Genomic DNA, 25434 nt, shown 5'->3' with positions numbered 1-25434 from the left:
AGACTTAATGTTACTCTGAACCAATCTACTCATCGACATTTAGATCATTTGCAATCTTTTAATTCTAATAAGGCTATCAATCTTGTCATGTCATCTCCCATTATAAATGCATCCTTAAGATTAACTCCTAGCAGTAGGATTTAATGTGCAAGTGGGTGGTACATGGGGCCCTATGTTTTGCTAAGCACTTAACACCATGTCATATAAATCTGAAAAGCGTGTGAGACATACAGATGCTTCAAAAAGGACTGTAAGGCCAGCGCAGGGAACCACCGCCAACACCTGCAAAGTCCCCCCACATGCCTCTACTCCTTAAAGCCCACATTGGCTTTCCAGAAGGAACTACCATCTTTATGTTGTGAGTTTCACTTACTCATGAGAAAACCCGTGCTCCGAAGAATTGTAAGCCAAAGGGGACAAAAACCCAGGATGACATCTAAATGCACACAGAAGTTAACTGAAAACCATCTTGAGGTTGGCTCACCGTAAGCCAGGTTCTTGCTTTCTCTTCGGGCATGACAGCTGCGTACAAGGAATGACAGGAAAACGGGAGGGAGCGAGGAGAGAGGAGGGCGTGGGGAAGCGTGTCATTGTTAAACGTGATTGTGCTCACCACAGGGCTAGTCGCTGTTCGGTTTCCTTGAGAAAACTTGTATGAAATTTGTGCAAAGGTTCAAAATTCGAGAAAATGAGACTTTTCAAGGCTTCGGGCATGGCGTCCTCTTTGCTCACCGCGCTCTGAAACCACTGGAACAAAAAGAGGACACACACGGACACGTGAATGGCGGCCTGGAGGACACAAGGCTTTCTTGCTAAATCTGGGGGCACCCGGGAGCATGAGGGGCTCCCGGGCCTGACTGCTTTTCCCTTCTTCCATCAGACGGGGTGAGAAGCCCCCAGCTCATTCTCAGGGCCGCCCACAACTTGTTACGGGTGGATGGTTGAGGTCAAGAGAAATCTCTGAAGTGGGCAGCTACTTCCAATCAGGACTGGCATTTTGGCCAACTCACTGGGTTCCCCACTCATTTAGACCACGGCACCCCCTCTGCTTCGATCCTGTAGGAACATCGATCGCTGCTCCTTTGTGAAAACGCTGAGCCCCAAGAAGGCAGGACAAGTGAGAGAAGCCACTGCCTTCACACAGGTACTTGACGGGCTGCGGGGAGGCGGGGCTGTCCCCGCCCTCCCCTCCCCCAGGCCCAGCACCTGTTCGAGCACCTACTTGGGCCACCCCCCGCCCCCAGCCATTCACACCCTAAAGGCACAGAAGCCCCGCGATTCCCACTGGCCTCCACTGGCTAGTTCTTTCCCAGAATCCGGGGATCCTAGATACCTGCAATGCTTTGAATTTCTTTCCGAGACTCAGTAGGACTGATTAAAATAACAAAAGGCATGCTTCCCGCAGATTTGCTGACTTGGCTCCATTTCTTACCAAGGCTAAAACAAGGCTTCTGTTCACCTCTGGGGTCTCCCTCAAGCAGAAGGAGCTACATTTGATGCCCGGCAGAACACTGCTCTGCCCTGGGTGCCACGCAGGCAGAGAAAGGTTTCGTTTTAATTTTCTTCATGTTAGGAACTTCCTTCCTTTGCACTTGAAAATCACAAATGTAAAATTTTTTTAATAGAGCATGTTCCAAATTAAATATACTATTACCATCTAATTTCTATAACCCAGAACCAAGTCCTTTTAATTGGATTCAGAGAGCCCAACATTTAATTAGATCCAGCAACTCTCTGAAAGCTACATGGGTGTTGAGATAAATTACGAAACCGAATGCTCTAAGGGAAATGCGACACATACCGAGGTGATGACCTCAAGGTCCTTCAGATACGTCCTTTCGGTGGTGGATACCTCCTTAGCAATGAAGTATGCCTTGTCCGTTGGGGATCTCTGCAAAACCCACAGGAGAGACAAGATGTCATAATCTTTGAGCACAAGCCTCTAAAAATGTCCTGATTAAAGCGACACATGGCTCATTTTCCATCTTCTGTTCACGGGGCTCGGGGCTCAAGAAACTCTTACTGGTTTGCCTTTCTGTGTGAGGAGCTAGGAGAAGAGAATGGATTCCCATGATGCAGAAAAAGCCTGGGAACGTTTCCTTCCGCATAAATCTTACAGGCAGTCAAAGGCCTCCAATGAGTACGTTGGTCACCGTGAAGGACTATTTATTCAAGATGGGGCATCGGAGGCTCTAACCAACTAGTAAAATATCAGAGCAATGCTGTCTTCCAGGAAAAGAAAGAGAAGCTGCACTGGCCTCTGTGGGGAGCAGGGTCTGGTGGTGTCGGTGTATGGGAAATGGGAGCTTGAGTGTCCGTGGAAATACACGGTGGCTGAGTTAAGGGGACAAAGAGAAAACAGCTGGCGACACCACCGTGACTCGGTCCCCTGGAGTCCTTCACTTAGGTGAGCAAGCACCTGTCTACGGTGAGTTGGCCACGGGCAATCCTGGCTGCTAGCCATCTTGCCTGATTCCATGAGAGTGTGCCCGATTCCACCTTTGGGGATCCCCCACACGAGAGCACTGGCATCGGAGACTTGGGACCCCTGGATGCCGATGTTTCCGGCAGCAGCACTGGAGACAGCCAAAAGGAGTGAGCGACCCACGTGGCCCGAAAGACAGGTGTATAAGCACACTGTGCTCTACCCACACAATGGGATGGGACTCAACCTTAAACGGGAAACTCTGTCCCACGCTACACTGTGGATGACCCTTGAGGACGTTGTGCCACGTGGAAGAAACATCAGACACAAAAGGACAGATAAGCAGTTGAATCCACAAAGACAAAAAGCAGGATGGTGACTGCAGGGGGCTAGGGGAAGGGGATGGATGGAGATTTCCTGGTGAATGGGGACAGGCTCGGTCTGGAACAATGACAAAGTAGTGGAGACAGACAGACAACACTGTAAAGGTACTTCATGTCACCAGCACTTAACATGGCAAGTGTTACGTATACTAATGCAGTTAAAAAAAAGAAAAGAGCAACGCGTGTGCACGAGGGTCCCCACACCTTTCTCCGGCCTTCCTCCTCGTCGTCGGTGCGCGGGCACGCCTGGTCGTTCAGCAGCGGGCTGACCAAGGGGGAGGCCTGCTTGGTGTCGGGGCTCAGGTTGGGAGACAAGATCACGCTGGCGGGCACAGCTCCTCCCTGGGAGTTGATGGACAGCTCTGAAAGGTGAGGGCTACCAGTCAGGGAGTCTATTTGGGGATGAGAAGTATTAGAGAAAAAAAAAAAAAAAAAGTAATTCCTTCTGGGACCGGATCACTACTTTCCATTTTCCCCCAAATCAAATCTTTAGAACCTTGACTACCATTCTGCACATCGAATGTGCTTCACGATTTTCTAGTTTTTCTGTGAGTTGCGGCAGCCTTCATACTAAAAATACCGTAGTATGAATGAGTCAGTGGAGCCAGAGTTCTGTGATTAATAAGGCAGAGAACTCTGCTCGGGGAATGTGTAGAAGCATAGTGGATCCCCAAACGGGATCTTCAGCTCCTTCCAATGCCTGAGCGGCTACGAATTATTCCAGAAAGACAGTGTCTCTACCACCAGGAGACATGAGAAAGGACTAGGAAAATAGAACTATTCTAAAAGGAAACTAAATGGCTGATGTACCAGGACAGACTACGCCTTGGAAACAACGGGCCGCAGCAAAGGAAAGGACGAGCAGCTAACTCCCCATTCTACCAAGAACAGAAGCAAGCTTATTATACCTGGTGATGGCATTCCGGGTCTCTCTCACTGTTTGGGACAGAAACACTAGCACCACATGCAAAGCTGGAGGTCATTACATTATCACAATTCCCCTTGATGAGTCAAAAAGTGACAGGTCATTAATGATTCCTCTGCAAAGGATACATTAAATAATAGGAAAATGTATCATTACCCATTATACGTCAGCCAAAGGAGAGGGTGTGCACGTGCAACGTTTCGCCAACAGAATTTTGTGAGTCTCCAAACCTCAACCCATGGAAGCCAACCGGGACGTTTCGGAAAAACACTCTACCTGCGTGTTTCCACCTAACACATTTGTTAATTCTAACACAGGTTTGCTAGGGCTAGCGCGAGGGTCGACGAAGTTCAAGGAGCCTGCAGTGCCGTCTGTTACCATTCTAAGGAAAGACGATGTAAAACGCTTTCTCATTTTCCAAAATGCGGTTTCAGCTCAAGGCTATTCCGCACACTGACAAGGATCTTGGAGAGAAGGTGAAGTGCCGTTTTCTGGGCATACCCCGTTTTCTTGACAGCTATCCTCTCCCTCTGGATTCATCCATATCCACTTTGAAATTACAAGATGGGATGGCCTAGAATGGAGGGTAGTGAACTTGATATCACAGGAGGAATGAACCAACCATGAAAAACCACCAGCCCCCGTCCCGTCCCAGCTGGACCAGCTAGTGGTGTCGCCAACACATGCGGGGAAAGCCAGCACACCCAGAAGAACAGCAAAAAAGCAGATGTCCCGCTACGGGACTATGGGTCAGTGCAACAGTCCCTGAAGAACGAGACTTGAAGATGTGAGCAAGATTAAAGAAGTTTGCGTTTTAAAAACCCCTCCATGGAAATCCTGGCATTTTAAATACGCAGCACTGTTAGACAAAGACCCATGCACCCCACAATCCACCAGACCCAGCGAAACCCGGAGAAAAAGGCCAGAAATTGCTTCACAAATGTCAATTTTATTGACACTAGTGCACAACCGAATACAATGATTTCGAAAGTACTGGAACTTGTCAAATAGAAATAGTGACAACAATTAGAACCGCAAATGTTTCAAGGGTCTACGCTATACTCTTTAAGAAAAAAAAAAAAGGTCACAAAAAGGAAAAGTGTCATCACTACAAATAGGAAATAGGAAAGAGAAATTCTGGCAGTCTGGTGATCCAAACACTTCATGCATTTGTGAGTCATTGTATCCGAGCAGCTTTTTTATCTGTCCACCACCATCCGGCAAAATGGGGGCGGGGCTTACCTTCAGCTCTCACACTGTGGTGAGGTCAGGTGAGGCAGTTCTAAGTGAGAGCATGCGGGGCCTCGGTTTTGCAGGGACGTGCAGCAGAAAAAGCACTCATGTCATCAGTGAGAGTTGGAGCCAAGAATAAAAAGCAGTTAGAGAGGGCTGGCTTGGAGGAGGAGAGGAGGTGGGTGTGTGGGGGGGACACAGTACCAGTCAGGCCCTGGACAGCATCCAGCAGCAGACAAAAACCACCTGCCCCGCTGGGAAGGAGAAAATGCCGGGGGGGCCCCCCATCAAGCACAGGCAATTCTACCCTCCAAAGGTCAAAAGCTATTGCCCTGGTGAAGTCCCCCTGGGGACACTTCTAATTTAGTAGACTGAAAGGATGAGCAGACAGACCAGGGTTCCAGGAGATGTCTGTCCTGCCGAGAGGGCAGGGCACATTTCAAAGAAAACAGCCATCTAGAAGCATCTACACTGGACCACGTCAGAGACAGGATTCAGAAAACGGGATAATGGCAGTGAACTTCATGACAACCTGTATTCCTAGGTTGAGGAAAGGACAGCCCCGGGTCAGCCACAGGTTGCTGGGGGACAACCTGCTGCGCTCACTCACGTAGCCCAAAGATGTGGGTGACCGGCACCTTTACACGTGCAACACACAGACTCAGGGAACAACCAAAATTAGGGTGGCGCACTTCCGTTTCCGGAGCGGCTCCTTCCGCTAGCTTTGTGTCTACTCCTGGGGCCCCAGACAGGAAGGCTGATGGGTGTATTTAACAGCAGGACCAATAAATCAATAAACACCAAGCAGCCCAATCTAGAAATCTGTCCACAAGTCAAAGGAAGGGGAAGGTCCAAACTCTGAAGTTCAAGTTTGCTCGTTTGAGCTGCGTCCACAGAGAGTAGCCGTCTTCTCCCCTTGTAAGCGAAATTACTTGAGACTTTGAAAATTTATAGGTGACCTGGTCCAAACCCAACTACGCAGCTCACTGACCACTCAGCGATCCGTCAGATATGCTGAGGAGGGTAACCGGTAGAATCTGGCAGCTTGATGAGAAATTAAAACGCTCTTTGGACTGAGCGAATTCAAAGTGGTGTCCACGTAGGGTCCACCCCTGGGCAGGTGGGAAGAGCTGGGTCTTTAAGTCAGAGTCTACGCCACAGTTACTTGAACTACGTGTCTATGTAACCAATTTTCACCGAAGTAGCTCACTCCACAAACAAACAGGGCTGCTCTGTATGAGAAAACCAGCCCGCTTACCTACCTAGCTTATCAAGCCTGTTCAAATCATGAAGCCGGTTACCTGGTTTGAAGGCACAGCCCCAGGTGACGAGAAGAGGAAACTGCGACTGATGTTCCCGGCTACTCAGTGAACTCATGAATGCCTGGGCACTTTTTTTAATTGTTTTTTTTTTCCCCCTCCATGACAAACGGACACAAGTAATTTCTTTCAGGGATGGGCTCTAGGTAAATAATTTGGGGGGAATCTTTTGAGAAAGCACCTGGATATTAAGGCAACAGGTGAAAAGAAGCGTCAAGACATTAGAAAAAGATCAGTTATACTCCCCAAATCCGGAAGCTTCGGATTCTTCTAAAAATTACTTTTTCCTATTTCCAGAAACTGCCCTGCATTTTGTTTCCAGTCTAACTCTCCAATCTTCCACCCCTTCCAAATGATTTCATGACCCCAACACGGTCCCCACCCCCTTCCCTGCCATTAACCCGTATCAAGAGGGCTGAGTTTATACTACTACCCCCACGGACTGGAGATGCTGTCACCGATCATGCTCTCAAGAGAGGCATTTCTGGGAACGGCTTTTAAAAATCCCTTTAAATGTACACATTCTTGTGGCACAAACAATTAGGGAACTTCAAATTAGCACGGCTGTATTTACGGATTCAATTTTTCACCCAGCCGAAAAACTGACTTAGCTTCTCTTTTTAATGTAAAATATTCATACTTACTCGCTCCTGGCTTTTCTGGGGAAGCTCTGCAGTATCACCCCGACTATAGTATCTCTGGAGCAGCCCCTTTTCAGAGGTACATCAACAGCGGGAACATGGTTTATGACCATCGAGCCAAACTCAATGCTCATCTCCCTGCTTTTTGGGATTGGGCACAGCTGCATGGTAACCTCCTCTGATTGTATTAAGGCTTAAGAAGAGACTCACACATGTCTGGAAAAAGAGAATTTCCACTCTGTTTTCCAAGTCATAGAAAATGGCATTTGGAAAACTTAGTTGTACCTGTCCTCTATTTTAAATTGGTCAATACGTTGGTCATCTTAGTTTTAATTAGCTAAGTTGTTTTTCCTATTAAGTGTTTAGAAAACCTGGTAATCATTTTAAAAATAGTAACCCAGAGCAGGTCTGATAGATACTCGAATATTTGAGAATACTGATTGCTTTCTCAATTCCTCTTTTCAAAATTTTAATAAGTACAATTAGAACAGGATGCTGATTATTCAGCGTTCCCCCCAAAGTTACCTGGGCAAGCCTCTAGATTCCACTCAACTATCATGATTTGTCTCCTGGCATTTGGTTCTAAAACAAGAGATTTTATCTCTACATACCCAGAATATGTTCCAAAGGCACATGTAGGAAATTCATTACAGATGTAGGTTTTCATGGATCTTTAAAAAGGCTCTTTTTAAATCCATCATCTCCTTCTAAAAAAAGAATACAATGAACTCTCTCTGGAGATTGTCTGCTTTTGAAAGCCGTTATCAAAAAAGGTCAGTATTGGGCTGAAAAAGGGGAATATCCCAAATGGACAGGATTCACTCGTGTGATAACTCAGCTGGGTGTCCACCCCAAGGGAATATGTGAAAAAAAGCTGACAATGCTTTGTTAAAATTATAAGGTGTCACGAGAAAAACTAGTTCACAGAATTAGCAATCCTGGTGGCGCTGTCCTTTTCTTGATAATGGAGGGTGTTGAGGGTAATGCGTGTATGTGCCTCTTATTCTCAGACCAAGGTCCTTTAAACAATGTTTCACAAGCAGCTAAGCATCAGCTTAAGTGTTCATCACCCAGCAACTCAGAAAAGCAACCACAGGGCAACGTGCAGAGAAACAGAGACATGCCTACGAAGGGGGCAATGACAGAGAATGTTCTAGTGTGCTCTCACTTATGGAGAAAAGAGAAAGGAGCATTTCTCTTTGTTCACACATGCTGGTGGTGGTGGTGGTGGCGGTGCTGGGGGCAGTGTTTGGGTTGGGGAACACAGTGTTTCGTACCAATGAAAAATACCATCTTGTACTCAGGACAAAGCTTTAGCTTTCAGTGGGAAAGAGCAGTTACAATGGACAGTTTTTACAGCAAGATACCTGTTAGGACAAGTAAAAGCCTCTTGAGTCTGGATTAACAAGAGATATTAATATCGTGCATACACGGTTACAGGAGTTTGGCCTTCCATGCTCCGAGAATCCCCAAGCTCATTGTTAACCGCAGAAGCCAGCACCCTTCCCGGTGATATAAATCCATGCTTTACAGGGATGCTGCTTCCCTAGACCGTGGAGAGGGGAGGAAACCAGACAGTATCTGTGACAGCCTACATTCTGGGGATGCATCAGAACTACTAATAGTTTATTATCCATGAGGAGCCAAGTGGGGCTGAGCTGGGTGGGGTCTCCTCTATGTTCCCACCAGACCCCGCACCCGCCAAGACAAGCGCCCAACTCAATTCCCTTATAGACATCAACTATGGAAAGTGTTCTACCCCCATCTGAATGGCTGGTCCCTATCAAAACAGGAAGTCAGCCCTTTGGTTAGATGTCTGAGCTCCCCTGTGCAAGCTGTGGCCACAGATACGCTCTGTTTCCATGAGACCTCTCCCCCAACTACAGTGATCCTGCTCGCTTCCAAAGGCCCCCCTCCCCCCCCCCCCCAGTGCACACACAGTACAAAGTGCAGGCTCCTTAGAAGACGAAATCAGACAAGTGAAGTCTTCCATTCGCTTTCTAGTCCCCACCCTCAGTGACATGGGGTAGGACCCTGGCATGCCTCCGTGTTAAAGCTTGCTGTTTAGAGAACAGGATCACTGTAATTCTAGAGGAAACAGGTATTCCAAGTACAAATTGGTATTCAGCAGTGTAAAAAAAAAAAAAAAAAGACATCAGACAGTGCTCAACAATGCAGGGAACAGAGGGTACACCATGCTCTGAGGATAAAGACAGAACACTGGAGGGGGGGTGGGGGGGCTTTTTCCCTCCTAGGTAGGTACATGCTGACAGACAGTGCATACAATGGAACAACAGAAAATGTTTCCCCAAATTTATTAAACAAATGACAAAAATGAGAATGAAGTCCCCAGCCTTTTCTATTGTAAAATTTGGCGTATTAGACATTTTTAATAAAATATTTTATCTCTAGTATTAAATATACACACAGAAAGAACAGAAGGGAACTGGATTAATCATATAGGCCAAGCTTGTGAGACTGGGTTAGTCAGGTGTTCACGGCAACTTTCCACACAGAAGGGGCTGGTGAGCGTGAGGGACTGAACCTCGGGCCTTGAGGTGTGTGTGGGGAGAGTAGCAGGTGTGTGGTCTGCACTAAAGAAGGCCTGTCTTCGGTCGTTCTGTACATCGCTGCAGACAGAGTGACAAATTCTTTACTTCCCACAAAGGAACTTAGAGGCCCAGGGGGAAAAGGAGCTGTTAGCCTAGTTTCATGAGCCAGAAGGTTCATCCGTGGCTAACGACACACCAGTCACACCTCTATGGGCTCCAAAAGGAACCTTCTCCTGTTTCCTATTTGAGAGCCAGTAAACAGCTCAAACTTGTAAGAAAGCAGAAAACTGCCTGTAGACTCCCTGTCCCATTACCACCTCCATCTCTTACTTGAAAGTAGAATGAGTCGATCCCTGCCTGATGCTTTTTACTAAGTGTGCACACATGCGCATACACACAGTACTCACTCGTGCCCCTGGCTTGGGCTGTGTTTGGCAACGACTGCCATCACCCTTCGACATTCTGCGACTGCTGCCCCGAAAGCCCCCGGATCTACCGGTGCCCTTCCTGTGCTGGCCTCTGGGGCACCAGCCTTGCAGTTCACCTAAAACTTGCTCTCAGCTACACATGTGGATCGGATGTCCCATGTCAACAGCTGACTTTTAATCCTTTCTGCTTTCAGATATGAAGCCACCCCGAGACATTCCAGAGTAACCTGATCTAGAACCCTTGCAAAGACCCAGAGGAGGTGCCTTCCTCTGGGAACAACACCGGAGTCCAAAGAGATGCCCGTGTCTCCAGGCAAAGCTAAGGTCAGCCTACACCGACATGATTCTGGACAAATCAGTCAATTCAGTTCTGAAAGCTTTCAGGAAAAGATTTTCTCACTTCTTCCCCAGGTCCCTCGAGGGAATGCTGAATTGCCTTCACTGGAAGAGAAGAAACGTTCCTCGTGCTAGAAGTGTCATTTACGTTTCTTGGAATGATGTACTGTTTCCTCCTCTTTTTTTTTTTTTTGGTCAAAACAAGACTCCACCCACCACCTCCCAAACATATAAAATGGCATACAAATGAGCATCTGCAACTCCTGTTTGTAGGGGAATTACTTGGAAATCTCTAGGTTATTTGAGGAAACAGTAAGTAGCCCTTTTCAATGATGGCTCTAAGCAATGGGCAACCAGGTCCCAACAACATAATGCCAAATCATGGAGTTGGGGGTTCTTTTTTTTTTCTTTTTTCTTTTTTTTTTAATAAGAAGAGAACAGCTTCTTATTAAAGTGGCATGCTTATTTTGATCTAAAAGTCAGTGGCTTCCTTTTAAAAACTAGCGAGTGGTGTTAGAGGTATGCACGAGTGTACACCAGGGAGCCCATCCTCCTGCACTGTTTCACTCAACTTGACTGAAACAGACGGAATGAAACTAACAAGGAAAAAGTAGCAGCTCCAGTAAATCGTCTCAGGTCACCAGAGTCTCGTTTGTTCATCACTTACTGCTCTCGGAGTTCGTAACGAGCACTTCTCCTCCCATGTGCTCTCTCGGATGTGGCGAACATGGCTGAGTGTGAAACTCATCAGAAAGCCACCAGTGGTGGATTATTCTGAAACAGTCACTCCTTTCAGGTTCAACAGAGACTTACTCCCTATGGCAGCAATGGCAGAGAAAGATTCCACTGCAGTTTGATTTATAAAATCTGCAGCAACAGACTCATCCCATGAAACCAGAGGAAGGCCTGCCAGCTTTAGAGTGACTCCGCTCCTATCAGAGAAGGAAGGCTTATGGCCTCTGAGAGAGAGAAGATCCGGAAAACAGAGCCTTTCTTAGGAATGCAATTCTGAGGTCTCTTTAAATCCTTGCCGAGACGAAGAGTGATTAAAACAGAATCAATTCAAAATAAGCCCAGTGATGAAGAGGGCCCCCAAGTTTCTTAATTTAAGGCTGGGCCAATTACTGACTCATGAGAGCAACCGCACCAAACTCATTCTGTGCTGAATACGGAGTGACATTTTAAGTGGAAAAGTTGATGGATCAGAGGTGAACACCAATTACAGATACGAAAGAGGAAGCTGTATGCATATGCACAAGTTTTAACAGAATTTAAGAGGATAGTTTAATCTCATTAATTTTTCCTTCTTTTAGATACTGCTTTGTAGCACAGTCAAAGGGCTTCCAAGGCTAGGATGCAAGCTGAGTTTCTGATTCAACAGAGGACAGGCTGGATTTTGCATATGTGCTGCAAATTTCAAGAGGCTCAGGCTGTATTTTAGTTTTGCAGGCCTGGCTTTTTTTTTTTTTTTTTTTTTTTTTTAAAAGCATTGCTGGGTTTGAAATCTTCAAAGAAGTTCTTGAGAATAAAATAAAAATCATTCACATTTTAAGTGCTGGCCACGTGGCACAATTGGGAGCTAAGTCTGTGAGAAATCCCTAAATATGAGTCACATATGTGGGGAACAAATCTGCCCCACAGAATTCCTTTAATTAAATGCCTGTCTAATAAAATATCGTCAATGGCATACAGATGCCTGTCAGAGGAGCTGGAGCAGTTCGCTTTAAGTTCCGGAACCCATTAAATGCATTTCTTCATGCTAAAAGAATTTCTTGCATTTTATTTTGCCCTGAAAAACAGCAACAGAAAAATCAACCACGCGAGGGGCTACAATTTGCATACTTTGAAATACCATCTCACGAAATATACGGATGCAAGGGGGCCCTGAAGGAGGCCTGGTGGCTGGAAGGTATGTTTCTAGAGATGGTTTGTCTTCTATCCGAGGCCTTAAGGTTTGCTAATTCATGGAGCAGCTATTACCTAAAGATCTGGGCTCCTTAGTGATTCAGGAGTCCTCTGCACTAGCTGTTGTCTTAGAAAAACAGACAGACGGGTCTTGGGAAACCCTCTGGAAACTGGAATGAATCGACAGGTCACCCGTCCACACTCAACCCCATCACTAATCTTTGCTGCATCCTTGGTTGGTTCAACTCTGTCACACACGTGTCCTTCCTTCCCACACCGTGTGGCTCCGGAGGCCATGTTAAGACCTGGGGAACCAGAGATGCCCAAAAGGTAGAAGGTGGGAGGCTACAGTCTTTCCCTGACCTCTGCACGGAGAGAGACCACATCTCTTATATGAGCTGGCTCTGCCGGGCTCCAAGAATGCTTAGAAGTATTCCCCAACCCATGCTTAAAATCTTTGTGCAGAGCAAGCTCCCCCAGAGGCAATTAGTGGATATTTTCAGCACTTTAGGCTACGTGGCTTTTGAACAAACCATACCCCTTCTCTATTAAGCACCATTAATCACATCAGGATTGCTGCTTTCATAAATACTGGCCCAGAAGCAGAAATTGAGTCGCTTGGCTGGTACGAAACCAACCAGAGGAAAACTTGATGAGCTACCCTAAAAAGGGAACGTCCGTCAACACAGAACTGAGTACACTACCACTGATCAGCTGTTTTTAAAACATTTCACATAAAAACAAACGACAAAAATCACTCCTTTAAGCAAAAAGCAAAACAAAATAATTACTGGAGCGTGTTTTGCTTTGAGGGTTTACATTTGATGATTCGCACTGTATGCTGGGTAGGTTAATACCCACTGCTCATTCCTACTTCATCAGCAGGCTACAGTGTAATTAGAGGTAAAAAGAAAAGTCATTTGAACAAATCACCTTCACACATAAACCACAGGATTCCAAATGGGACTCTGCTTAACTCACATTGGACTACATTTTTATACAGCAGATCGACATCTTTTTCTAAGTCCAGAACAGAATATGCAAGAACACGTTATAAGTGCAAAAAATCCCACAACAGAAAGAGCAGCGCTTCCTATGCATTATGGACTGTAACTGTCTTAAGTCAGGTCTCCATGATCCGTGGTCTCCACATCTAATTTTAATTATTAATCTGAACAAGAGTCTCCAAAATTAAAGTACTAAATCAAAAAGGTCCTATTGCACCAAGAGGTCACACAGACCAGAGCTGAAGGGCTACGGGCCAAGGTTCTAGTTCAGCTTCATCATGCAGTAGTTGTATGACTAGGTGAAGTGTCTCGACTTCAGGAGGACAAGGTTTGTCATCCACAAAATGAAGGTTTCCCCTAGACGATCTCTAAGGTCCCTTCTAGTTCTAAAGTTCCGTGACTCCGTTAAATATAGAGATCTAAAGCAAGACATCAACAGACTACTTCAATGAACATCTTTCAAACCATCCAATAATCAGTTTGATTCATCAATCATGCACTGAATCAAATGATTAGGAAAATAAGACAATAAAAAAAGTTCGTATAAAAATGGATTACATTTTCGGCATCTTCAAAACCAACTTGTCAACATTCGTGTGGACAGATAATCAGTTGGGAGCCACGAGGTCAGTCGATAGGTCTATTTGTCACATATGGCTGCCAATTTCTTCCCTGCTTCCTAAGTACGTGGAGCCCTTCCCATGTCATCACGCCACACGCAGGAGTTTAGTAAGGCAGTCGGCATGGTGGCATGCCAAGGATGTATCACTGTTAAAATTCTTTTCAGTTATCTGGTAGTTAGGATCTAAAAATTTGATTCTACAACTCATCTTTTTTTTTTTTTTTTTTTGAAAAAGTACTATAGACTGCAAAGTACCAAGTAACAGGCATTAATTAATGAAAGTATTTCATTGATGATGCTTTCCTTACTCTGCAAGCATGCCACCTGGGAACCCAAGGGGCACCCCAGACCAATTAGATAAAAATGTCTAGGGTCAGGGCCCAGGCATCACTGATTTTTAAAAATGTCCCAGGTGATTCCCTTGTGCGGCTGGGGCTGAGAAACAAGCATGATAAAACCAGGTTCTTTGATTTAAGATGCAGGAATGCTGAGTGAAAGGCACTGGCAGAAGTTGGCAAGATTTAAGAAGAAAATCAAACCTCTCGCTACATACACTTCTTTTCCTGCACATGGAAACTTCTAGAAGTCACTGTTTCCAAGAGAAGACCCTTAACGTTAAGAATGTACATAATAACCAGCCAAGAGGCAGCAATACTGGAAAATGGTCCTCTCTCTGCTGCACACGAGTCAAAGGCAGGCCTTTCGTGCCTCCTGCAAGGTCTGATTTCCCCCTGCATCACCCCTCAACTGCATTTCTGTGTTTCAATTTGAAATTCTGACAGCCAGTTATAGCTTCCTAAAACATGACTAACAATTTGACCAACTGATGCAAATCCCAGCCAAACCAGCAGACCCTTATAAATCAGTTCCACCTGACATCCTTTACATCATTTCAGAGGAAGTCTGGAGAGAAAAGACTATTCTCCCTATTAAAATGTTCATTATTCTTCACGGAGATTTCGCCCACACTTAAATCTTAGCCAGCAATCAACTTACAAACGGGCTTGAATTATGCCAATCCCTCACTTTCTGAGGCTCCAAAAAGCAGCACCTTCTCTTAAAGAGGGAGGAAAAAGTAAAACCAACACCTTCCCTGGAATCGCAATGATAGTTCAGTCTGAACATTCAATCGATAGGAGCGTGATCTGCACACAAACTCAATACACACAGATTTCCACATAAATAAACACCCTATACCCATGATCAGATTCGTAAGAATGAATTTCTTCCTTGCCTTCAACCAGAAAGATAAACAAGCTCCCGGTAAACTTGTCATCATGTCTTACTGTTTATCTTGTCCACTATTTTTTTTTTTTTTTTTTTTGGAAAGCAAGCCCACTATGCCAGCTTTCCTTTTTCTTCAAGATTTTAGAGTTAGGCATAACCTATCCAAACATGGCTGTCCAAAACTTCCTCCAACAAACATTGATTAAAGATTAATGAGTCCCTAGGACAGATCATCTCCACTGGAACCCTGGACTCAGGACTCCAGGTTCCCGACTCTTGAAGCCTGGCCCTCCTACTCGGCCTCCTCGTCCTCCTCACTCACACGCAGGCCGCCCACCTGCTTCGGACTTCTCCGCATGGAAGGGGAGCCCAGCACCGCTGGGTTGCCAAATGTGAGTGGCTGCCTCAAAGGGGTCCCCATCTCAGAGTCTGAATCACTGGATTCAGTCCCGCTGCTGGTGGAGCCCTCGGTCACGTGCAGGGGCGCCCGTGGGCCCACCAGGCCGCCGGCACACGCTGACCGCACGGTGGGCGTCTTTGAGGTCGGACCCACGAAAGGTGCACCATTAGCCAGCATTCTGCCTCCCGAGGCGGCCAGGCTGGCCAGTCCTCCCTTGTCGTGGCCATCAATCCCATCCAGTGCCTGTGGGGTTGTCGCCACCTGGCTAAGGATGAGCGGGTCGGTCTCTGACTTGTTGTATCTACTGGGAAGATTCTGTAAGTATGGCCTCTGCAGGATGGGGGACGAGCTCTCGGAAAGAGGGCCGTGGCTTGGGAGAGCATCTTCTCCCGTCCTTTCCCGTCTTGGGCCATGCCCATTTTCGGAGACATAGCCCTGAGACCCAGTCCTGTCCCAACTCAGATTCGGACTCGACTGTCTGCTAGCGGGGGACAGAGGGGTGGCTGGGCTACTGCGACCGTCCGAGCCCCTGAACAGCTCATCTATCAGGGAGCTATGTCTTGGGAGTCGGGGGCTCCCGCTCATATCAAAGGTGAGGTCTGCGGAATCATCATCGAGGAACTCTCTGGAAGGAGGCCGGGAGGACTTCACGGAGGGAGGGGAAGCCCTGAGCCTAGCCTCGGTCGGCCTCTCATCCCTGGAGAGCAGGTAAACCCCACTGGTCAAATCACCCTCATAATTGTCATTTGTTTGGGACTGGGACGCTTGCTCCCTGAGCAGGTCGGACTCGCTATCTACGTCACTGCAGTCAATGAAAGGAATGGAAGTGCTGCTGCCGCGGGCAGCCCTGGATGCTGGACCTGTGCTCGGCTGCGGGGGCTGAGCTTTACTCTGCTGGGTCCTATCCTTAACGACCTCCTCCTCTTCGTCGGCCGCCGCCCGCGCGGCTCCGTCAGCCTTCCCGCCGCCCGCGGGGCTCTGGGGCAGCGCGGGACTCCGGCGCGGCTCTTCGGCCGGGGCGCTGGGCTCCTCTCCCTGCGGGCCGCCGGCGGGCTCCGCGCCTTCTCGTGGCGGCAGGCTGGCACTCTGCTGCGCCTGCGCGGGGCGGGGCGAGAGAGGGAGGGCGGGGTCAGAGGCTACCTTAGAAACACCCGGGAAGCTTGGAGCAGCGCAAGGGACTGCCAGGGACCACCAAGTAAAGGCTGCCGGTTCTTGCTGCTCAAATAAAACACCGCCCATGAGCAGGCCCTCCCGAGTGCATAGGGTCGGCATCCAGAAGGTTCTCTCTGCGTGTGGATGCTGACGATGCAGGGCCTCCAGCGGCACAGGTGAGCCAGGGCCTGTCTCTCTCTAGGGCCCCCGGGCTCATATTGGGTTTCCAGTTTCCGTGGACCCAGAGAGTCCTTGCAACCCACAGGGTGGGTTTGGGAGAGGAAGAAAACACATGGTGGACCACCCCCCCACACCCTCCCCGGAAAGGCAAGTTGACATGGATTTCAGACAAATGACAAAAAACTTCTTTGTTTATACTTCCAAGGGAAGAACAGACAGGTTAGGCACTCTTTTTAGATGTGCCTACAGAGTTGGCATTCTCTGGTAGAGAAAACCCCGAAAACACACCCAGAGGCCAATTCCGGACAAAATGAGCTTTCACCATCCTCAGGGCAAGAGTGATAATGTCCCTTAGTGCCAGCTGCGGTCACTGCGCTGTAACAGGAGTCCTGGGAACTCTCCACCCAGTCTGGTGCCAACAAAGGGTTCTGACCTTGGACCTGACCAGGAGCTACACCCAGGAGGTGCAAAGGAGGTCCCGGTGTCTTCACACAACCACACCCATTTTGCTGGATGGTGGGCTCTGCCCTACTGGCTCCCGTGGGTGGTTCCACTCCTAAGCTGAGTTCAGGCCAACAGAGCAAACGTCTCCGTGGCAAAAAGCACAGCATGGAAGACAGGAAATGAGCTGAAAAAGGACCTGCTCCAGGGTACGCTGAGCCCAGGCTGGGTTGCACAGAGCCTGCGTCTGCTCAAAGCCAGGGCACACACACAACTATACTCTTCTCTACAAAAAGAAACCCCCAAAGTGCAGGGCAAATAACTCAGAAACATACTGTGAAATGCAGTAGTTAACAAAGTGCGGTGAAACAAAATGAAACACAAAGCCCCACAGTTGTAATAGTCGATGAACATTACTGACTTGTTTTGGCACTTCTGAATTCGGCTCTGTAGGCTGTGTAGCCAGGCTTCTGATGGACTGAATCTTGCTGTGTTTCCTGGGAGAAATCATATAAGATAGCCAAAGTTAGGTAAACTGTGTTTTTTTTTTGGGGGGGGGGGTGTGTTTGTGTGTGTGTGTGTGTGTTTTAAGGAAAACTAACAACAGCCTTATGCACATCCTCAGTATGAAGGCACCTAAACTAGTGTGTATGGGTGCCCAATGGAAAGGGGGTCATTCTTTTCCTAATACTTGTAGGATTCAGGGGTTACTTAAATTCTGAAAAAATTCTCAGTAATCCCCTGCTCCTGTTCAAGCGGTCAGGAGACCCAGTCACTGCGCACGATCTTTCTAGACCTAGGAAGGTCCGTGGGAGGGAGAGTTGGCTGGGTCCACGGATGCCCTGAGATGCGAGTTCTGGTCTGAAGACAGGCTATCAATTCATGTATTTCGGGTCATGATTTTCTATGATAAAGGCAATCACCGCCAATCAGCTAACTCTTTCACAGTGTTGAGGTCAGGGAGGGCCTGCCCCCGTTAATGAATTTACAGTCTCAGCAGTAGAAGGAACTGGATTTAATGCCACTAGCCTGTCTCCTTTATCTTTTCCCTTCCTTCGTCTGCCAGTGCCCTCCTCTTCCTCCGTGAGCAAGCATTAGAAACTTTCCAGCTACTCAGATGATGAAACCGTATCAATACAGACAGATCAAAAGTTAACGTGCATTCGGCTTTTCTTTGAAATACCCCACATATACGAGGATGGTCAAAGCATCAGGTTTGTTTAGGCAAGAGTAAAACGAGGCACCAAGCATCCAGAAGGTTTGTCAACAGAGATTCAGATAAATAAAGTGGGATTCTTTCATAATACCCTACAACACCAACACAGATCCCCAGATCAGGGTAGGGCTTCAAAAGCAAGATGCAAAACGAGGGACCGTGTGTTACAAGTTAAACAAATGAAACCACACAACCCAGAGGAACCCTGCCCATCCGTTTCAGGTGTGTAAATATATGTAACAGGAGGAACAGGAAGCTGGCAGCTGCGCCTCTGGGAAAGGGAGAAGGGAAACGGTGAAGACGGCTATTGGTCAAGGTGGGGGTGGCTACGTGTCCCAACAGCAGTTACACACAAAAAGGGGGAAAAAAATCCAGATGCGGAAAGAAGCGTGGATGTTTGCTGTGTTCTCCGGTCTCTACTGTAATTTTAAGATGGATTAAAATGTTAAAAAGAAGAAATCCACATGCCCTGTCCAGCCCATCGTGCACATCACATCAGCTGTTTACTCGTTTATCTCAAGTCCCTGGATTCTCTGCTTGTCCTTCTCCAGGCAGCAGAGCCACACTCGGGGCAGGGGGCCACGTGCCAGCTCTAAAACACGGGCTGGTAACTTGATCTCTTTGAGCTGCTGTGTCTCCATCTTTAAAAAGGTAACAGGAGTGGGGCGCATGGGGCATGTGGGGGGCTGTGGGTGAAGGGGCTGCCTCGATTTCCGCTCAGGTCATGATCTCGGGGTCCTGGGATCGGGCTCCGCCCTCAGCAGGGAGTCTGCTTCTTTCCCTCTCCCCCTACCTGCTCCCCACACTCTCTCTAAAATAAGTGAATAAAATCTTAAAAATAAAGAAAAAGGGGACTAGGAGTGCACCGACCTCACGGAGCTGGCATGAAGACTGTGAGTTCACAGATGCGAAGCGTGCGGAACCTAGCAAGGGCTATAAGCATTGAAGCTTCTCTTACCTTTCAAACTGCACTTTCTTATGTCCTCCTTCTTTCACATAGTCAAGAACCTGCTTCTGCGTCCGACCGCTAGAAGGAAGAGGACAGAAGAAGAGGAGAGGGAAGACAAGCCAGGAAGGCGTTCTCATTTGAACATGGGACATACCCAGTATTTCCTTCCCCTCCTTCCATCACCAGGAGAGACTTGGGCTTCCCCAGCGAGCCAGGCATAAATGCAGCTCTGAGAGACAACCGTCTGTGCCCATCTTGTCCCTTCGTAGTTCCCTTCTAAATAGCAGAAAAATGTTCAAGTGATGAAACCCCTTAATAATTCTGCATTTGCTTATTAAGCAACCATCCTGAGAATTTGTATGCTTCGAGGAGGAAGGGATAATTCTGTTCACCATGAATGCCCATGGCCTAGACTAGGGGACACGGGGACTTCTGACACGGGGAAGACACTCCAATGTTTGCTGAAAGGAGGAGTGGGAAAGAGAACCGAGGATGTGTAAGTCTAATGCGCCATCCCAGGGGGCTAGACCAAATGTCAAGGACCAACTTGCTTCTTTAGAGAAAGGAAATCCTTACCTGAACCGAAATGATGACCCTCGACTAAAGAGAACGGGCTTTGGCTTTGGTTTGGGCTCTTCAAAAAGTCTAAAAAAGGCATGATGTTCAACACAGATTTTCCAGAAGGACTTGCAAAAATCCCGACTGGCCATGAGAAATTCCAAGGTATCCTGGTATGAGCTCTAAAAAGAGAAAATGCCACTTTGGGTTTCTTCTTTGTCCCATTACCCATGAACACTGGGTTGGAAAAACGAGCAAAGGGATAGCAAACAAATATGTCCAATAAAATTTCAATTGTGTATTGTATTATATAGCAGGACCATAAATTCCCATATTTAGTTAAACATAGTTGTTCCTAATGACAAAATATAGTCATCATTCAACCATTCCCTGCCCCCACCCCCAAATTCCTTAGAGGAACTACAGAAAATAGGAATACTTAGCAGAAGTCGTAACACTTCTTTTGACAGAATTCACAAACAAATTTCGTGTACGTTGCTTACATTTCCTTCTTGAAAAGAAAAAAAAATCAAAGTACAGAAATCCCTTTTTGCCTCCTTAAAATAACTGAAACACACTTTTATTTTCTCCCTGAAGGTTCATGCCAACTTTGCATACTGGTCTTAAGTCTTTTTTCTGTCGAGCCACATACGGCTCAAGACTCCAGGTGGCCCCAGGGACCACACAGGAAATGAACATTTTTTTTTCTGGAGCACAAAAGTATCACTCAAGGCTGAAAAAAAATCACGTCCTTTGATTCTGCAAAGTGGAGAGCATAATTTTCTATTCCCAGGCTGAACGTTCTCCATGTAAGAGGCTGTATTTTATAAACAGGACTTACCACAGTCCTTAATGTTCCCAGCAACTTCCAACTATTCTGAGGGATCTCACAGTCTGGGCAGTCCCAACTTACAAACAAGCGTGCCCCAATTCTACATCTGTAAGTAGCCTTTTGGAACTCAGAAAGCATTTTCCCAGAGAAAATGCTTATAAACAACTTATAATGGGTGACTGCTTCCCAGGTCAGGCCATAAAAGCTGATTTAATCCATTCTGTAGCTGAATGATGAGCCTCGATGGCCATTTATCATCTTTTTTCCCACAGGGGAGAAAACCACTCGCCATTCAAATTGCAATGGCGGTTGGGGACATCAGGGATCTATCATCCATGACCTCCACCGCCCATTTCTGGCAGGGGAAGAAGATGCTCTTTCTTCCCTGACCCCATCCCAGGGTGAGCGACATTTTTATGGGTTCCGGAGAAAGTGGGGTGGACCTGCTTATCAGCTTGTGAGAATGCGCTGTCAGAGGCTTGGGGACAAGAGCAGGGATGCGAAAGCTGGGGACAGCTGGAGGCTTGTGTGGGCTCATGGATGCGGAGTGCTGTCTTGAAGAGGTGGCCTGGGGACTGGAGCCCCAGCAACTGTACAGGTCGGGCTGTCTGGGGCTGCGGGGGGGGGGGGGGGGACTGCCCATTCTTTACCCTTGTTCTGTCAACCCAGGTGACAGTGTGGTTACGGAGTATCCGGGCACGCCTGTCGATACAGACCCTCAGACACCTGCATAGCACTGGCTGCCGTTCCAGCCTATGCCCCAGCAGAGCCCCTCTGTCCCCACGGTCATGGGGTGGGCTCCAAGGTCACGGTCCCCCACCCCACCCCACCCACTTACATTGGCATCAGGACGGAGTTTGATGAGAAAGCGCTTTCTTTTGAAGCTCAGCTTCCGCACCTTCGCCCAGTTGAAGGCATTGATCTTAGTGAAACCCTGAGAAGAAGAAAGGTCTCGGCCAGTGAGCCAGGAAATGCATAATAAGCAACACAGGGGGCTGGTTTGCCTCGAGGACGAGGAGCTGTCGCAACCATGCCTTCTGCTAGAGGATTCTCAGGATTTGCTGCTGTGGACATTACTGTGCCTGGAGCATTATTTTCCCCTAATTATAGGCTTTGGCATTCAAACCAAGGTTGCCTCCAGGGAGAGAAGCAGTGCGGAGGGAAGGATAAAAAGACAAAAAAAAAAACCCAGTAAAACCCAGGACAACCACAATTAGTGACCATCACTTTTGGAGTGGCAGCACCCCATAAGGACTTGACAGACCTCAGCTTATCAAACCTGAGACAAAACCTGGGGAGATGGGTTTATTATCTTTCTCTTACAGATGTGGAAAGTGCTGCATGGACAGATCTTGGTGTGTCCAAAATCCCACAGTTTATGAGGCAGAATGAGATTCCCCAGCTTGTGCCTTAACCAGCAGCTACTCGTTAATCTCCATAAAAGCAACCCTGCAGGTTAGCAATCAACCCCCATATCGCACAGGGGTCAGCCTCCCCTGCCCAGAAGGTGGCCCTGCTGCACAGGCGGGAAGGGGAGGGAAGGCCCGGCCTGTGGTGTTGTCTTCTAAACCAGAGCACAGTCTCAGGGAAGGACTCACACATCCTCATCTCTGAAAGTCAGGTATGGAGAAACAGGGTGACGGAGAAGCTGGGGGACACTGCCAGAAACCAGCTCCCATCTGTCCTGTCATCTCAACTAAAATGAGAATTCCTCCTGAGCCTGTTCGAACACCAGAACCATTTATTTAAATTGGTGAGAATGAAGCAATTAAGGACTGGCAAGAAGATTAATTCCAAGATACAGCCTTTGTACATGATTAAATAACTGAGCAATTCTCAGTATTAGATTCTACCGCACATCATCAAGAGCGAATTAATTCAATTGTGAGGCATTTCTTCCCTCCCTACCCTCTGTGATTTTTAGAACTGTTTAAGGCCTCTGATTTTAAAATTTCACGGTAGGACTGAAAACTCTATTTGGTTTCTTGTCATTTTGCTCATCGAGCACTCCTAAGATTACTTCAGCAGGCCAAAGACTGTCGAGAGCAGTCATCTCCTCTAATACCATCCTGCTTTCCCATATGAAACCCAACCTCGACTCCTCTCGGAACAGGATTCGGTGATAATTCATGTCCGTCGTAAACATCTGATACTGCAGCAGAGAGGCCCTGGGACTATTTTGGTAAAACAGAAAGGGGAAACAGAACCGAACCTGGCAGAACTAGAAGGAGTATTTTAGATTGTGTACGTATTTACCCCTTCAAAATGGGTGAAAAGGACCTGATTTAAAAGGCAGATGCTTTCTTCATACCCCCTTGAAACTAAAGCAGAGATGATGCACTTTTGTTTAAAAGAAAAGCACTGAGGAAACCTTTGGGGGTGGTGAATATCTTCATTGTCTTGATTTCATTGTTGGCTTCAGGATATATATATTTCATTGATGGCTTCAGGATATATATATATGTATGTATGTGTGTGTGTATATATATATATATATATATATGCTTACAAAACTGCATATTTTAAATATATGCATTTTATTCTCTGTCCATAATACCCCAATGAAGCTGTTAAGACACAAAAAGCAGCACTGATCAACAGAACAACGGCAGTGCGATCAAGAGAGTACACACTTCAGAGTACAGAAAACCATGTCCTTAATAAAACACAGGTAAGAATTCAAGTGCAGTGTTTTGCTATAAAGTTACTATATAGCACCTGGCTGTCGGGAATTTAGAGAACTGCTAAATCCTAAAAAATACACCTTATGCTTTTCTTTTTAAGTTACGTATACCTGAAATAACAAATCAGCCGACTGATGTAAAATCTGAATTAGGTATAAAAACCTCTAAATTTGGTTTAAAAAAAAAAAAGCAACTAAAAACCTTAACAGGTTTTAAAAAGGGGGGGGGGAGATGACATGAGTATCACGTGCCAGTGTAAAGAAGGTGTTTCTTTTGGGGGATCTGAAATCTGATTCTATGACACTGGGAATTGAGCCCAGGTCCACCGAGAGAGATTTCTGTGATCCTACAAAGTCAACAGACACAAGCAAATCTCGGGTTGTGCATTCCCCAACCAGAGCAGGGGCCAGTGGAATGGAATGGAATAGGATCTGGAAGCTGAGGACCTGGAAAGAAATAGAAACCCTGAGATAGGGTTCGTTTTTTCCTGTTCACATAAAGTAACTATCGGAGGTCTTAACTCGGCCCACCCAACACGGAATCAGAGTTGAAGAGCCAACCCTTATCTTTCCATCACCAAGGGAACTGAGCTGTGGTCTCAACGCTCTTACCTGAAACACGAGAATTCCCGTGTTGGCCACAGCCAGGTTGATCTTAGTACCTTCCCTGTCCTTGGCCGGGTGCAACCGGATCCCATACATCTCCAGCCTACGGGCAATCTCCAGGAGTTGGAAATCTGATTCTGCTGGTGTCTGTCCGCTGACAGAACAAAAAATGAAAAAAGAAAGGCCAGGAGATTTGAATTCCCTGTGTCTATTAATTTGAGATTAAGCAACTTCTCTTGGGAAATTAAAAGGCATTTCATCACAAACAATGGAGCTACCTGATCAGAAGACACCCAACCCCCCATTCATTATCACCCAAAGTCGAACAGCTAGGACAAAAGCCCTATTGCCCATGAAACACAAAACCTCAAAAGTCTACCTCACATTTGCCCTGTTTTTTTTTTTTGTTTTTTTTTTTGACTCAAAGAGTTTCCTTTAAGGTCATATAAAAGCAAAACACCACAGTGTTAAAACACGTTTTTAGTCACTTACAATGGGCCTACCCTTGGAAGCAAAGTTCAGGACAACACTCTTGCATACTTTCATCAAGCGCATGTACCCTCCTTCAAAATAGCAACAAAAACAAGAGGCCCAGGTAGCATCTTTTGAAAAATATTTTACTGATCAAGGCAAAAAAAAAAAAAAAAAAAAAGGAAAGGCTACAAATGTTCTGGATTTTCATAACATTCCTCCTTTGCCCCTTGTGGATATCCCTTTCCTGATTTCCTATTAATGGGTCTTAAGTTCTCCCTTTAATTCCACAACTTGGGTACCCTAACTTCCAGGCCTATTCCAGTAGCACAGGAAATCAAAGAAGGATCCTAGAGCTCTGGTCCTGAGTGGGTGACCCGCATTTCACCTTCATGAACCTCTGTGCTCTTCTCCCTCACGTTTGGCGTATCTCGCCCCAATAGTGTGTGCACACCCATGTACACTGGAAGGACAGACAGAAACAGCTCAAAGGGAACACAAGGCACCCGGTGGGACTTACATGTGATTGTGGTGAAACTCCACGATTTTGTCTTCTAGTGCGTCTTGCTGAGGTATGTACTTGTTTTTTGCTAAATGCTCTCTGTCCGAGGCTTCATCGAAATCCCCAATCTCGGCTACCAAGGAACAGAGAAAGAAAACCCAGCCATATAGGATTAATACTTCACAACCTGTTGCATTTCTCCCGTGGAACATTCCGGAACTAGCAAAGCAGAAGGCAGTGGAGAAGGCTATCCCAGCCTGTGGGTATCGTCAGGGCCAGACATCACACGACTTCCTGTGAGCATGTATTTAACAACTGTGCCAACATGCCGGGATGGTTTCCCCTCTTTCTCATCTCTACCAGCTGCAAAGAAGACTTCATTATCCATCCGTCTTCCTCCATCCACGTTCCTGGTTCATTCTTTCCTCCCCACCCAACTGG

The 25434-nt window shown here is 46.8% G+C and overlaps 1 protein-coding gene across 5 annotated transcripts in view; it reads right to left on the bottom strand.

Moving 5' to 3' along the window:
* FARP1 (FERM, ARH/RhoGEF and pleckstrin domain protein 1) overlaps positions 1 to 25434 on the bottom strand; it is a 271923-nt gene that overhangs the window by 42359 nt on the left and 204130 nt on the right. For 4 of the 5 annotated variants that reach the window (XM_047720272.1, XM_047720273.1, XM_047720271.1 and 1 more), the window contains exons 7-16: positions 25012 to 25126; positions 24027 to 24174; positions 21570 to 21665; positions 19918 to 20081; positions 19351 to 19419; positions 17598 to 17673; positions 16264 to 16498; positions 3013 to 3200; positions 1802 to 1891; positions 614 to 747 (exon numbers count right to left, since the gene is read on the bottom strand). In XM_047720272.1, the coding sequence (XP_047576228.1) occupies positions 614 to 747; positions 1802 to 1891; positions 3013 to 3200; positions 16264 to 16498; positions 17598 to 17673; positions 19351 to 19419; positions 19918 to 20081; positions 21570 to 21665; positions 24027 to 24174; positions 25012 to 25126 (1315 nt within the window). The remainder of the gene's footprint in view (positions 1 to 613; positions 748 to 1801; positions 1892 to 3012; positions 3201 to 16263; positions 16499 to 17597; positions 17674 to 19350; positions 19420 to 19917; positions 20082 to 21569; positions 21666 to 24026; positions 24175 to 25011; positions 25127 to 25434) is intronic. The other variant, XM_047720270.1, reaches the window with a different exon arrangement.

This window comes from Lutra lutra, chromosome 3 (genome assembly GCF_902655055.1).
Source record: "Lutra lutra chromosome 3, mLutLut1.2, whole genome shotgun sequence".
Taxonomy (NCBI): domain Eukaryota; kingdom Metazoa; phylum Chordata; class Mammalia; order Carnivora; family Mustelidae; genus Lutra; species Lutra lutra.
This window is presented reverse-complemented; position numbering and strand designations above follow the sequence as displayed.